At 38.3% G+C, this 13,139-nt stretch overlaps 1 protein-coding gene across 7 annotated transcripts in view; it reads left to right on the top strand.

Moving 5' to 3' along the window:
• Positions 1-13,139, top strand: part of gabrg3 (gamma-aminobutyric acid type A receptor subunit gamma3) — an 84,591-nt gene that overhangs the window by 32,549 nt on the left and 38,903 nt on the right. For 5 of the 7 annotated variants that reach the window (XR_003271337.1, XM_026160191.1, XM_026160185.1 and 2 more), the window contains one exon: positions 4,538-4,605. Coding sequence is in view for 6 of the 7 variants with exons in the window: in XM_026160191.1 (XP_026015976.1) it covers positions 4,538-4,605 (68 nt within the window). In the remaining variant the exon portion in view is untranslated. Of the gene's footprint in view, positions 1-1,462; positions 1,759-1,814; positions 2,063-4,537; positions 4,606-13,139 lie in introns of those variants that run through there. The other 2 variants (XM_026160189.1, XM_026160187.1) reach the window with 2 other exon arrangements.

Raw genomic sequence — 13,139 nt, 5'->3', positions numbered from 1 at the left:
GATATTTTTTATAGAAACAGATCTCAATTCGCTAGGATGGTGAACCCCAGCAAATCGAAGAGAGTATGTATTGCATGTCTGTCAGTGACAAAGCTCTGCTGCAATGACTGCCTCCTTACCGCCGCTCCTTGATTGAATTTAAACAAAGAACTTACAGATCGAAATTTTTAAGGTCAGCTGTGATTCTTTTTTAAAACGAACTTGCATTGAGCTACAAAAACTATGAAGCTGCATCTCCTTCACTGAAACATTTCAGAGGGTTGTATTTGTAATTCTGCAAAAACTCTGGTACATGTTCTTTTTCATTTTTGTGTATAATGTGTCCTTTTTATTATGTAGCTGATTGTCTTGATTTTTATGTTTTCTTCTTTTATTTTTTTTATTTTTGTTAACCCATTTTACACTGATCTATGAATCATTCAAGCATAAAAAAGGCGCCTAAAAGGAATGAAACACTGTTAATCCCACATAACATAACAAACAAGTATGAACCAATTCTAAAAATGTACCTTTAGGGACTTTGTTACAAGCAGTATGTCACAAAAAATAGTTTTCTAATTTCTTTAGCTGAATCATTGAAAAATGCCAAAGATAATGCAGCTCGACAGGCATAAAACAGATTTTTTTGGACTAACAAGGTGATTCTCAAAGAGCTATTAGCTCAAAACTTGGCCTGTCTCAGCATGGTGTGCAGCGTGTCCTTTAAAAATAAATAAAGGAACTGGACAAGTAGAGGACAAAAGCAGAAGTAGCAGGCCTAAAAAATTATCTAAAGCAGATGAACAGTATCTGAAAGTCATGTCCTTAAGAAATAGGAAAGATAACAGCAGAGACCTGACACAGGAGCTGAGAGAAGCATTTGGACCTTCAGTTGATCTGAAGACATATCGGCTGTCAACGAGTCATTCTTAGGGAAACAGCGAAAAAAGGCTGTGGTATGCCAAGTTACACAAGAACTGGACTGAAATCAGTGACAACAGGTTTGATGAAGTGAAGAATCCAAATGTGGAATTTATGGTTCAGACAGCTCAGGCTGTGTGAAGAGTAAAAGTGGTCAGACAGTAAGCACAGTATTGAATCTTTCATACATTACAAATATTAGAAGCACAAACAGAGAACCAATATTCTTTTATAAAATATAACAATCATTTTAGTTGCTAAATGGCTTGAGACATTTGAGGGTTTAATTTGTAATCAAAATGCTCACTTGCCCTTTGAAAACCTCGACCTCCACATACTTTTCATTGCACAGTATGACATCACAGTACTTCCTGTTGAACTTTTTAGGTCAGTGATTCATGCTGATCCATTTAAGCATAAGAAAAGCACAGTTACACAGCAGTATACCTTTATATAATGATAGATGTACTATGACTCACGTGTGCAATCAAAAGAAGGGGAAATTTTGGGGTCACTTTAAGTCATTGTTTTTCTGCTTGTTTGACCCTTGTCTCCATCTCTGTTGACTGTTATAAAATACTGAGAGTGTGACTCTTCCTTATTTGAAGACTGACCTCATGATGAGTTTTTTGTTTTGAAAAAGAAAATTGACCGGTGTTTCTCATGTATGCGTGCTGTTCAGGAGCAATTAGCACAGGTGAGGAAACGAGCAGCACGAGTGTGTTGCTGCCCAACTATCAGGGTTAATTGTGTCCAATTACTTTGTTGCCTGGGCGGTCGCTCTGCTGCCAGCACGTATCCTGTTGCAGTCACTGACATAATCATCTGACAGCTTCCACACACTTCACCTGTAGGAGTGTAAGTACTTGCAGCCTGGCCTATGTGGTGGTGGTGGTGTTAAAAAAAGTTATGATGAGAGGTTTTGGACAAATATTCCAGATATTTTTACATTTTACCTCAGATCAATTTAGTTTGCTCACCAGGTGTTGTGCCATTATGAATATAGTGGCCTTGAAAAGCTGCCTCAGCGGGAGCTCTCCAGAAATGTTCTCTCATGTGCCATCTGTTAGCATGTGAAGCGAATGCTGGAAGGGAGACTGGCAGGTGTAAAAAATTCTCGCTGTGCATTTAATTGGCTGAGACATGAAGACTCTAAAGACAGGTAATGTAAAATGATGGAAGAGCTCTTTGCTATGCAAATGTGAACACTCGTGGCAGCAGTGTGTCACAGCTGTCACTTAGCTGTTAAAGCTTGAGGTTTAAATGACACTTTTACACCTGTCCATGAAATGACCGAGAGCAGCAGAGGCGGGGAAAGCCAGGGGTGTCCCTCCATGAATAAGGCAGGCTGGTGTAAATTAATTAAAGAAAAGCAGAAAGGAAGTCCTTTAAGTTGTTGTGTTTGGAATGTGTGTATCGATGTATATTGATGGTGGTTGCAAAAAAATGAAGACTGAGGCAACTTCCTGGTGTGAAAATTGTTGGCTCAGTGTGTTACAGCCATAATTACCAGATTGTACAGATGCAGCCAATCTCATCTTATTTGAAAGCCTAGCATGTATTTAGTAAGTTATCAGTTGCTGTATACATATCACCTAATACGAGCCCTTCTAGGTGGCTTGGTGGATCCATAGATCAATCAAATATTAGACTGGATGTAAATTTTGGAAAACAACAAGCAAATACAAACACCACCCACTGAACACTGGACGTGGGATAGACGTGCATTGGGTTCATCAGTCCATGACCAATTCTGGACATCTATACAATGTCCAAACTAGGTCCACAAATTGGACCTCCAAGCATGACCCAACTTGGAGGTCAATATGATGTTCAACATTTGAACTTTGGACTGGGTAGTTTTTTGTGGTTTATTCATTTAAATTAATCAACTTATTTGTTTTTAACCAGGTCAAACTGTAATTTATTAAAATGTGTTGAAATAAGTTTAAAAGAACATTTGCATTATATATGGTTCATTTTTTACAGTTATCCTGTTTTATTGTGAAGAATGAATGAAGATTGTGGTTGTGATCAGTAGCTAGACTGAGAGAAGTTGCGACAAAAAGTATGAGAGTTAGTCCAGTTCATACACAAACACTTGCACAATCTGCTAGATAGTCTTTGTCGATATAGCCATTGTGCAAACTTCCTGTGAGAAGCTGGGGACATTTCTGCTCCAAATTCACCGTGCAGCTGCTCACTTTTGTTTTAGCATCAAGAGCCCGCACCAACCATCCACTGATTATGGACCATCACTCTGCATTCCTTTACACATAACTGTTTCCCATGTTTCCAGGGGGTGGGGAACAGGTCCTCCACCCTCTGGAAACATGGGACTACAGAGCCCCTAGAAGCAGTATAAAAGTGCCATCTAAAATGAGCCTAAGTTTGACATTGAAATAATTTCTGTCATTAATCCAACATCTCTTTGCACAGTGGGCGGATGTTTTAAGCTTTGTTTACATATAGTGTATACTCTTTGCAGGCCACAGTCACTGACATGCTGTGGTTACATAGATAACCCTCATCATGTGTAATATTAATCATATTATATTATATTATATTATATTAATGATTTCCTTAAGTTGAGAAACATTTTATGTTACCTGTGAATTAAGGTCACCACAGTCACACAAACACAAGTCTTTTAAGCCTATTTTCCATTAGTACCTACTATTTTTTTGAAGCCATTTTTCCCATTGCCGGGTTTCAAAAATGGCGGTTTTGATTTTCATGAAGGAGACACTCTCATGACTCATTAAGAGATGCTACTGACCAGCCAATCGGTGGCATGCAGTCTGACAACGCCACATTTTAGTACCTGTTCGGATCGCTTGGAACTAAAAAAGCACCTGGTACCAGGTACCTAATGGAAAACCCTGAAAACTGTGGTGAACCGTGTCGAGTCAATCTAAGTAGGTCACTGGTATATAAATAGCAACAAACTGTGTTCAGGAATATTGTGAAGGTAAAACTGTGTGACGTGTCTCCTCAAGTCTGTGGTTAAATAATTATATTATGCTGTGATTAGATTAGTAGCTTACAAACTAACCGTTTTGCTCTGTTAGCTTCTTGCTACCTGTGCTGATGACCTCATGTCAGATTTTGGCATTTTTAATTTGTTTTGTCATTTACTACCTTCATATGATATAGAAACATCAGTCCACATCCACTGGTCCAGTCAGAGATGGAGGCTCCAATGGTTTATCACTTAATTGCATTTAGCTGGTGTCTCGGGTGTAATTCAGCTCACGATTAGCTGGCGAGGGTGAAAACCTGCAGGGAAAAGTGGGACCAAGACCCAGTGGACTACTTCTGATTTTCCTCTGATATTCTACATGGAGTTGTCTTTGTCTGAAATTAAAGTGTAATTCTGCGCTGCACTGTGGTGCAGTCTGTGGCCCGTTGGTGAAAACGCAGCATAATTGCTGCATTAAAGATTTTTAACAACCAGAACTTCCAGAGGGTTGCTTCTCTCAGCAGCTGCTCATTCTTTAAATAATTCTGAACAGTAAATTTTCATTAATGCATCTTCGCTCTGCTTCTCTTTGATTTACAAAGAGGCAGGTATGGTTTTTAAATGTCTCAATCAGCACTGATTTTCTTTACCCTTTTTCTTCTGTTTCCCCTGCAGTTAAACCAACTGTCATTGACGTTGATATATACGTGAACAGTATCGGGCCAGTTTCTTCAATAAATATGGTAAGTCAGACCTTTCTCCATTAATCTACATGAAATTATATGTACATGTTTACAGGTTTATGAGGAATACAACACAGGTTGAAAGGTGAGAGTGTCTCAGCAGCAGCAGCTGATTCAAACTTTTGGATGTCAGCGACTGACACTTGAACTAATTCAGAACAGTTTACCTGTCTGTGTGCAGATAAAGATATTTTAGGTCCATCCTAACACAAATATGTTTACCTGTTTTTGGTACTCACCATTTATAAGATAATTTCACTGGAACAGCTTATACAACATGGCCAAAATTCATTATGAATTTTGAATGATATTAATATTTATCTCTGAGAGTTTGTTTTTTTTCTCCTAATGGATCTGTCGGGCATAATAGAGAGTGGATATTCCTAATATGGTCATCTCGGGGCATGGCAGTGCTGCGAGTACATAAGTTCCAGTCACCTGCTGGTTTGCAGGAGACAGCCAATCAGATAAAAGCTACCTTAAAGGGAGACAGCTTGTTTCAGACACCGAGTCTGGTTTTGAGCTGTGCTCATACAAAGCTGTGCGGTGCGCTCGGGAATTGAGCATAATAGGTCTAATTCTCCTGCTGGTACCAAAACAAATGCAGAACAACATCTTTATCTTTCATCTTAAAGCATCACCACCTCATTTATCTGTCAAATCTGTTTCCATAACTTATTATTTAGCAGTTACTTACTTAACAGTTATTTACTAACTGTTATCTTTTCAAGCAGCAACATATGAATATATGTAACTTTCCACTTTGATGATTTTAATGTACAAACATATCTAATCAGTATATAATAGTATTTTAGCATTTAGTGCAGTATTTAGCACTTTTCCCCCCCTCTGTTGTGCAGTATAAGGGTTATATTTTATTTTAACATGTTGGCTTTAAAATTTAATCTGAATTTATTCCAAAACTTGCATATATTGCATAAATAAATGTAACACTTCTTATAGTTTAAATTCTCTCCTTACATTTCTGCATGTATTATGCGCAGCATAATTCTGCTTAAAGCATAGCCTTGTTCGTTATCTTTTATGTTTCCTCCAATCCTCAATATAAAAGAAGAAAAGAAAGAAAAAGTACAAGGACAACATACAAATATCACAAGAAATCAGCACAGAAAAATGAAAATGAAATAAATAAATAAAACCTCATCTCCCAAAGGCTGAGGAGCCTGCAGCATGAGAGGCTTAAATGCTGTCAAATCAGAGGGATGAGATCAGTTTGGATGTAGGAAGAGGAGGAAAGCATACAAATTGTTAAGAGAGGTGAGAGATGGGCACTTTTAACACACTTAGAGTGTATGTGAAGAATGAGGGAGGGGCTTCTGAAGAAGATAGAGAGAGGACTGATGGTCTGATAAGCTGAGGGATGTGAGTTGCTTAGTCCAAAAAGGAAGAACTGCTGAGCCAAACAAAAAACAGGATCATTTCTGTTTGTGTGGCATTAAGTCTGTAAAATAAGAGAAGTAAGTGAGGACAAAGGTAAGGCCTGCAATGCTTCATCATAAAATCCATCGTTTGGTTAATTACTGTAGTTTTTTTTCTAATGCCAGTATGACATACTATTACTGCTGTTACTGGTTTAGTCAGGTGTGTTAGGCTGTCTGTTCACAGATTGACACTGAAATAAGGAATTTTAGTTCTTCATCTTTGTTACTGTTCTTTAAGCAGCATTAGCAAAACCTTGAGGAAAAAATTATTTAAATTGTGATGCTCACAAAGCATTCATGCAAGAGATTTTATGTGGTTTGTAAACTTTCACAGCCCTGGTCTCAGAGCTTCTGCTTCCATTGTGCTATAATGGCCCCTTTAAAAAATGTGTTACCTCTATTTAGTCTTTTGGAGGCTCACCTCTTCGCCATATTTCCTCCTCCTTTGGTGTTTCAGCAGTCTGCTGCTCTCCAGTCCTGATTGTAAAAGGAATGCAGTCAGCACGTGCCAATCAATAAATCCATCCAAATCTCTCATTTTTGATAACATGATATGATTAACACATAATCTATCAATTTCTTTATACACTGATTCAGCCAATTGCTTGAACGCATTGGCATATATGAGATTGCAGAAAAGCAAATTATCGATTTTTTGCTGCCTAAACAGTCATCAAAGTTTGCTATTTGATGCCAACACTACGGGTTGCCAGCTATAGGCTAATATTTAATACAGCAAAATATGTCAATCAATCAGCATTTTATTTACTGCTTCACAACCACATCACTTCCTTTTTTATTAACTTTCCCCCTTTTAATGTTGTATTAAGTGCTTTAACAATCAGTCTCCTTTTTATGTATTTTCATGAGCTTTGTCTATCTCTGACTTATTTCACACAAACTACTCTTTGCTCTCTTGTTAAATGTAAATAAATATTGATTTATTTCATTAATAAAGAAGGGACAAGGAATATAACCCAGTAGATAAATAGGGTAGGGCAGCACGGTGGCACGGTGGTTAGCACTGTTGCCGCACAGCAAGAAGGTCCTGAGTTCAATTCTAACATCAGGCCGGGGTCTTTCTGTGTGGAGTTTGCATGTTCTCCCCGTGTCTGCGTGGGTTCTGTTAAGGTTCACAATTGAGGAGGGAGAGTACAAACCACCCATGGTCCAGAGGATCTTGGTCAAACAATGATTTTAATGAACACACGTGTGGGAAGACACTCTGTACGCAGACAGCCAGTAGTCCTCGACTTAATCAAAGCATGAACAGATATTTTATAGCATCAGGGTTTGATTTACTGACGCCCCTTCATGCGTCACAGATACATTTTATACATAGATCAGACTTTTAACCCAGAAGATCATCTTCTATTTTCATGGCTGGTACTTTCCGTTCTTGTCTTGTTCCTCTTTCTTGCCGAGACAACAAGGAACGGTTCCTCTTTTACCGAGACACTTTTGCAGTTACAGCCAGACATGAGTAACCTCTTCTCTAAAAAAATCTAACTAATGTGTGTGTGTGTGTGTGTGTGTGTTGACCTCACATGCTCTCTGTGTCACCTGTTGCACTTCTGACCTTTCACCAGAACGGAGGCTCACTGAGACTATGTGTATGTCTTCTACTAAATAAATGTTTTAATCAAGAACCTCTACTAAACATAATAACTGTGTGCATAAGCATCTTAAGGCCTTCTTAAAGCTATCTGTTACTTTGTTAAAGCAATGATCATTTTGAATAACCTAGTAATTCAAATAGCCTCGTCTGGCCTGCTGCTCCTCAAAATAACTTCGACTTTGCTTTCACTTCTGCAAACTTCCTGCAACTTCCTGTCAGCCTGCAACTTAGTCTTTCTGAGAGAGACGCTGTTTAAACCTCTAAATGCAATATAAACTACAGATTATATTCTTAATGCAATGGTACTGATGACAATTATTTAACAATAGCGGTAAAATAATTTCCCTGCTCCACAGTTCCCTCCAGGTACTCCGGCTTCCTCCCACCGTCCAAAGACATGCAGTTTGTGGGGATAGGTTAATTGGATAACCCAAATTGTCACTAGGTGTGAATGTGCAAATGAATGTGAGTGTGAATGGTTGTCTGTCCCTGTGTGTTAGCCTTGCGACAGACTGGCGACCTGTCCAGGGTGTACCCCGCCTCTCGCCCTATGACAGCTGGGATAGGCTCCAGCGCCCCCCGCGACCCTGAAAAGGATAAGCGGAAGTGAATGGATGGATGGATGGAGATAAATATGGTCTTCTTTACGAGCACGGTTAGTTCCGTTACACCTCAGATGAGCCTGGGGACATTTTGTGCCACTCCATTTTCTTTTTTTGTTTTCATGCTGTTTTGGTTGTGCTGAATAAATATAGATAATTTTTTCCAGGTGATTTGTTTTTTTGTTTTTTGTTTTTCATTTTAGAATTGTTGCCTCAGTTCCTTTAAATTAGCTTAAAATAGCTAAGCTATGCAAAAACGGCCAAATTTTATCCTAAAGCCCAAAAATGCCCCATTGAAAATTATCAATCATGATCCCACATTTATTTTGACATTAACTAATGCGTTCCTTTATGTTCAGATTTTATTTTGGACTACTTGCCTTCAATTTTTAATTTTTATTTTTTCCACCTTTTACCGTTCAAAGCATGCACATTTCACACTTTTTCTATTTTCTGCAAGAGTGCCTTGCTACTAAAGTGTGTGTGTGTGTGTGTGTGTGAGTGAGTGAGTGAGTGAGTGAGAGAGAGATGTTCACCTTCAAGTTTTTTCTCTTAGAAGGTGACGCTCGGGTTTATAAAATAATTCAATAACAGTAAATGATCAGTAACCTGTCAGAGCTTTAAAGATCTCTTAGCAGCAAGAACCAAAACAAAATTTGACAGTGTTTTGCACTGCACCCATGCTTAAAGTATGGTCAGTAGTGCAAGAGCTGTCAGTTTGGAGATTGCAAGACTTTGCAGCACACAGGAGGCTCTGGAAATGCTTGTGCAAAATATTTGTGAAGGTGATGCCTCATCCTCCTCTGAGGACTGAAGCTGACATGGAGGAGGCCTCAGTGGTAGAAACAGACCATCTAGAATCCAACTCTGACTCATCTGAAGGTGAACGTGGAGAGGAGTTGAAGCAGTGACAGGATGGACTTCTCCATCTCCATATTTTGGTCCTCTACAAAAACTACAACACTCTGCTACATGCCAGCAGGAAGAGGTTAAACCCGGGACCAACACACCATGCCACCAGCTATGCACTGCTGCTGATGGATGAAATCCTGCAGCAAATTGTGGCCATGACAAACCTGCTTGGGAAAGACTAAATACTATGTTTATGAAACTACTGTGATAGAACCATATCCAGTATTGTCTCGGCTATAGCCTAAACCAGGCCCAGATGTACTCAAAGCTAAATGCTAGTGTTAGCTCGCTTCAGTTTTCTAAAACAAGCACGTGTCTTTAGTTATTCTGGGTGGTTAAACCATCTCATGTGTAACATACATGTGTAAGCTGTTCCACCCATCCATTATCAACTTTTCTGCTGGCTGTCAGTTCAACAGTCTTCACACACCCACACACAGTTTTTCCAAAGTCTAATCAGCAAAATTAGGCAAAAACACCTCTGTGGTTGCACCATGGGTTAGCCGCGGGCTTTAACCTTGTCATCACTGTTGCCACTTGAGTGACTTTGTCACAGATGATGAATGTACAGACGCTTTTAGTCACTTTATTTCACAAAAAAAAAGAGGAAAGAAAAAAAGATTTCGTTGTAGCTGCAGACATCAGCGTTTTCCTCAAACCTGATACAGCTCTCGAGCTTTGCTGTTGGTGCAAACTGAAAGCTACTTTTTGTCACAGTGTCTGGAAGAGGAAAGTGCAGTGCTTGCACAGACCTGTGTGACCCAGAAGAAAAGCAGGAAATAAATTAGATCTGCTTGTGTTCAGATACAAACCAAATCCTTCTGTCAGAGGAGAATCATTGTGACATGCTTACTTGTTCCTGTATTGATCCATTTTGTCATGCTGAATGTTTCACTGTTGCTTTGATGTTCTGACTTCAGTAAATGAAAAGCAAGCCTTGAAGTTTATATTTGGGATATTTGAGACAGTGGGAGAAATATCTTTTGACCCTGTGCTTAATTTGTGAGTATGCTTAACTAACAAAGAAATGAACAGTTTCTAAAGTTTATGGTTCTTTCATTTTATTGGCGAGAGAAAGAATGTCAACCACAAATCCAGAAAAATGTATTTCATAAAACTTAAAAATTCATTTACAAATAAATATTTGATTCTGAAACAAAATATGATTTATTACCTAGTGGAGAAACTCCTGTTGGTAAGCCTTTTCTTGTAGTTGGTCACCAGGGTTGCATACATCTTGGGAGAGAATTTGGCTCACTCCCCTTTACAGAAACTCTCTAAATCATTCAAGTTTCTTGGCTTCCGCTTGGCAACTGAGGTCTGGAGACTTGCTAGGCAACTCCATGACCTTAATTTACTTCTTCTTTAGCCACTCCTTTATAAATTTGGTGGTATGTTTTGTGTGATTGTGATGATGGCAAATCTATCCACAACCAATTTTCAGTCTTCTGGCTGAGTGAAGGAGGTTCTCGTCCAAGATTTTCCAGTACATGGCCCTGTCCATTGGTCTCCCCAATGCAGTGAAGACGCCCTGTTTCCTTATCAAACACAACAGCCCCAAACCTAATGTTTCCATTTCCTCCCAACACAGTGGGTCAAGTTGACGCCAAACAGCTTGAATACAAAGCTGTGCGGTGCGCTCATTTTCTTTTGCGCCTTCTTTTGCACTGCAGCATTTCACTCAATTACAGCATACTTTGTTACCAGCGATGTTTTTGGTGACTGCAGTCTCAACTGCTGTGTAGTGTTGGGCTGATCAACTGCCTTTTATCTTCACCCAAAGAGGCAAGATCTTTGACGGAGTTGCAGACCGAAGGTAACTGATGGTTACATTATTTGGAAATAGGAGAAATATAAAATGACCAACAGTTATCACCTTCTTGTCAGTCTTCTTGCAGATGGTCTTGTAGCCCATGTGCAGGTCTGCAATCTTGTTCCTGATGTGAGGCAGTCTTTGGGCTTTTTCCAGGTGGTGGAGAAGTTTGAATGGAAGAAATTGATTCTATGGACAGGTGTCGTACATGCAGATAATGAAATGATCAGGAGCATCTATAATTAATTGACTGATTGAGAGCCAGAATTCTGACTGGGTTGTCGGAGATCAAATACTTTCTCTCAACTCAATGACATGCAAAAGTTGCATAAAATTTCTCAATTTTTATTTTTGGATCTTTGGATTCTTTGTAAGTGAGCAAATGCACAAATTTAGCAAGGGATCAAATAAGTATTTAATTTGTAAATATGTAATTTGTCCTTGAATCAGCTTTACTGCTTATAAAGTGCTCTATAGGCTGTAAAGCACCGTCTCTGCTGTGCAACCAGCTTACAGTATTGTAAATCGTATAGTCACAGAGCAGTTCATGTGGTCACATCAGTTGTCATACTTGTATTGGTTCTAATTACAATGCAACGTTTATTTCAGGGTGCCATGACTTCTCCAAGAGACAGGTGGTGATTAATTCCTTTCTGAAGAAACTCAGCAGACCGTTTTCACATGTCAAAGACTTTTCTGCACACCTGTGGTGACATTTTTAACAATGGCCCGATTAGTGTTCATTTGTTCCCTTATACATTATGCCTAGTCCTGTGACGAAAAGCTGGCAGCGCCTACGTAGAACTCGTGAAGTCGAAGTACTGCCGGAGACAAAATGAAACCCTTCATTCTGAATCTCAAACATTCATACCGAGATGCTAACGTTCTTCCATTCAAGCATAGTTTGTGCGTATCTGTATCTGCGTTCAGAGGTTTGCCAACCAAAGTCACTCCTGTCAAAGCAAGCAGCACAATTTTATTTCTTCACGCATGAATCCAGCAAGCACAGATTAAAAGACATTGTCCAAGTTGTATAGATTTGAACTTTATTATTATTTTTCCAGTTAACGCTTATTTTTATTCTTAAAATGAAGTCTATGAGAAATTAGTCAACCAGAATTTTACAAGAGGTCAATTTGGTCAATTTGAAAAACTGTCTTTGAAGATTATTTATCTTACAACAATCCCTAAATTTGATCAATGTATTTCTATTTTGGAAAGACTTTATGCTTAATGCTAATTGGCATAAATGCTAAGATATCAGGTATTGTCATCATCTTGAACATCATGAGTTAACACTGAATACAGGTGAAATGTGTGGCATTATTTTCACACTAAAGTTTTATCTGAGAACAGATAAAAAACTTTCATCTTTACAGAAAACACTTAAATGTTTGTCTAACATTGATTAATAGTGTGCTTACTAAAAGCTTGTTCATGTTGCTGGTAAAAACAGCTTTTTGTAGGCTGTTTATTGAATCTCCTGAGGAAATAGTATACCTGATAAATTGCCTGTCTTCTAAACCTGTCAGAAGGAAGCGAGTCCACAAAAGACAATATATTACATGTCATGTCCCAGCTGCTATGAAAAAGTGAGGACAGGACAAGGACTTCTACATGTAAGATTTAATTACAGTACCAAAAGTTCACCCTGTCTTGCAAACACAATGAAGTTCCACTTTGAACAACTTCATTTAAAAAGTGACTTGTAATAACTAAAGAACAGACTCTTCAAACATGCACGACTGTGTCAGGAGATAAGGACTAAAAATTCCACGTCCACTTTAAAGACAGAGTATTCAGATTCGACCAAAATCTGAAGAGAAATTAAAAGTTATTACATTTTTTATTATCATTATTCATTTTTTGTATGTATTATTAAAAGCTGAATGTAATGGCTAAACAAAGGTGCTGGAAATGAGTTTATATATATTCACTCCTGTGAAAAAGTTAATTATTGCCTGCTTCCTAATTTTAAATTTTGTTTGGGTTTTTTTGCATATTTATCAAATTAAATGTTTCAGATTAAACAAATTTTGATATTAGACAAAGAAAACAAATATTAATACAAAATGTAGTTTTTAAATCATTTAATTAATTAGGGGGGAAACTGTGTGGAAAAATAATTGCTCACTCTTGTTAAATCA

This window comes from Astatotilapia calliptera, chromosome 23 (assembly GCF_900246225.1).
Source record: "Astatotilapia calliptera chromosome 23, fAstCal1.2, whole genome shotgun sequence".
In the NCBI taxonomy this organism is placed as follows: Eukaryota; Metazoa; Chordata; class Actinopteri; order Cichliformes; family Cichlidae; genus Astatotilapia; species Astatotilapia calliptera.
This window is presented reverse-complemented; position numbering and strand designations above follow the sequence as displayed.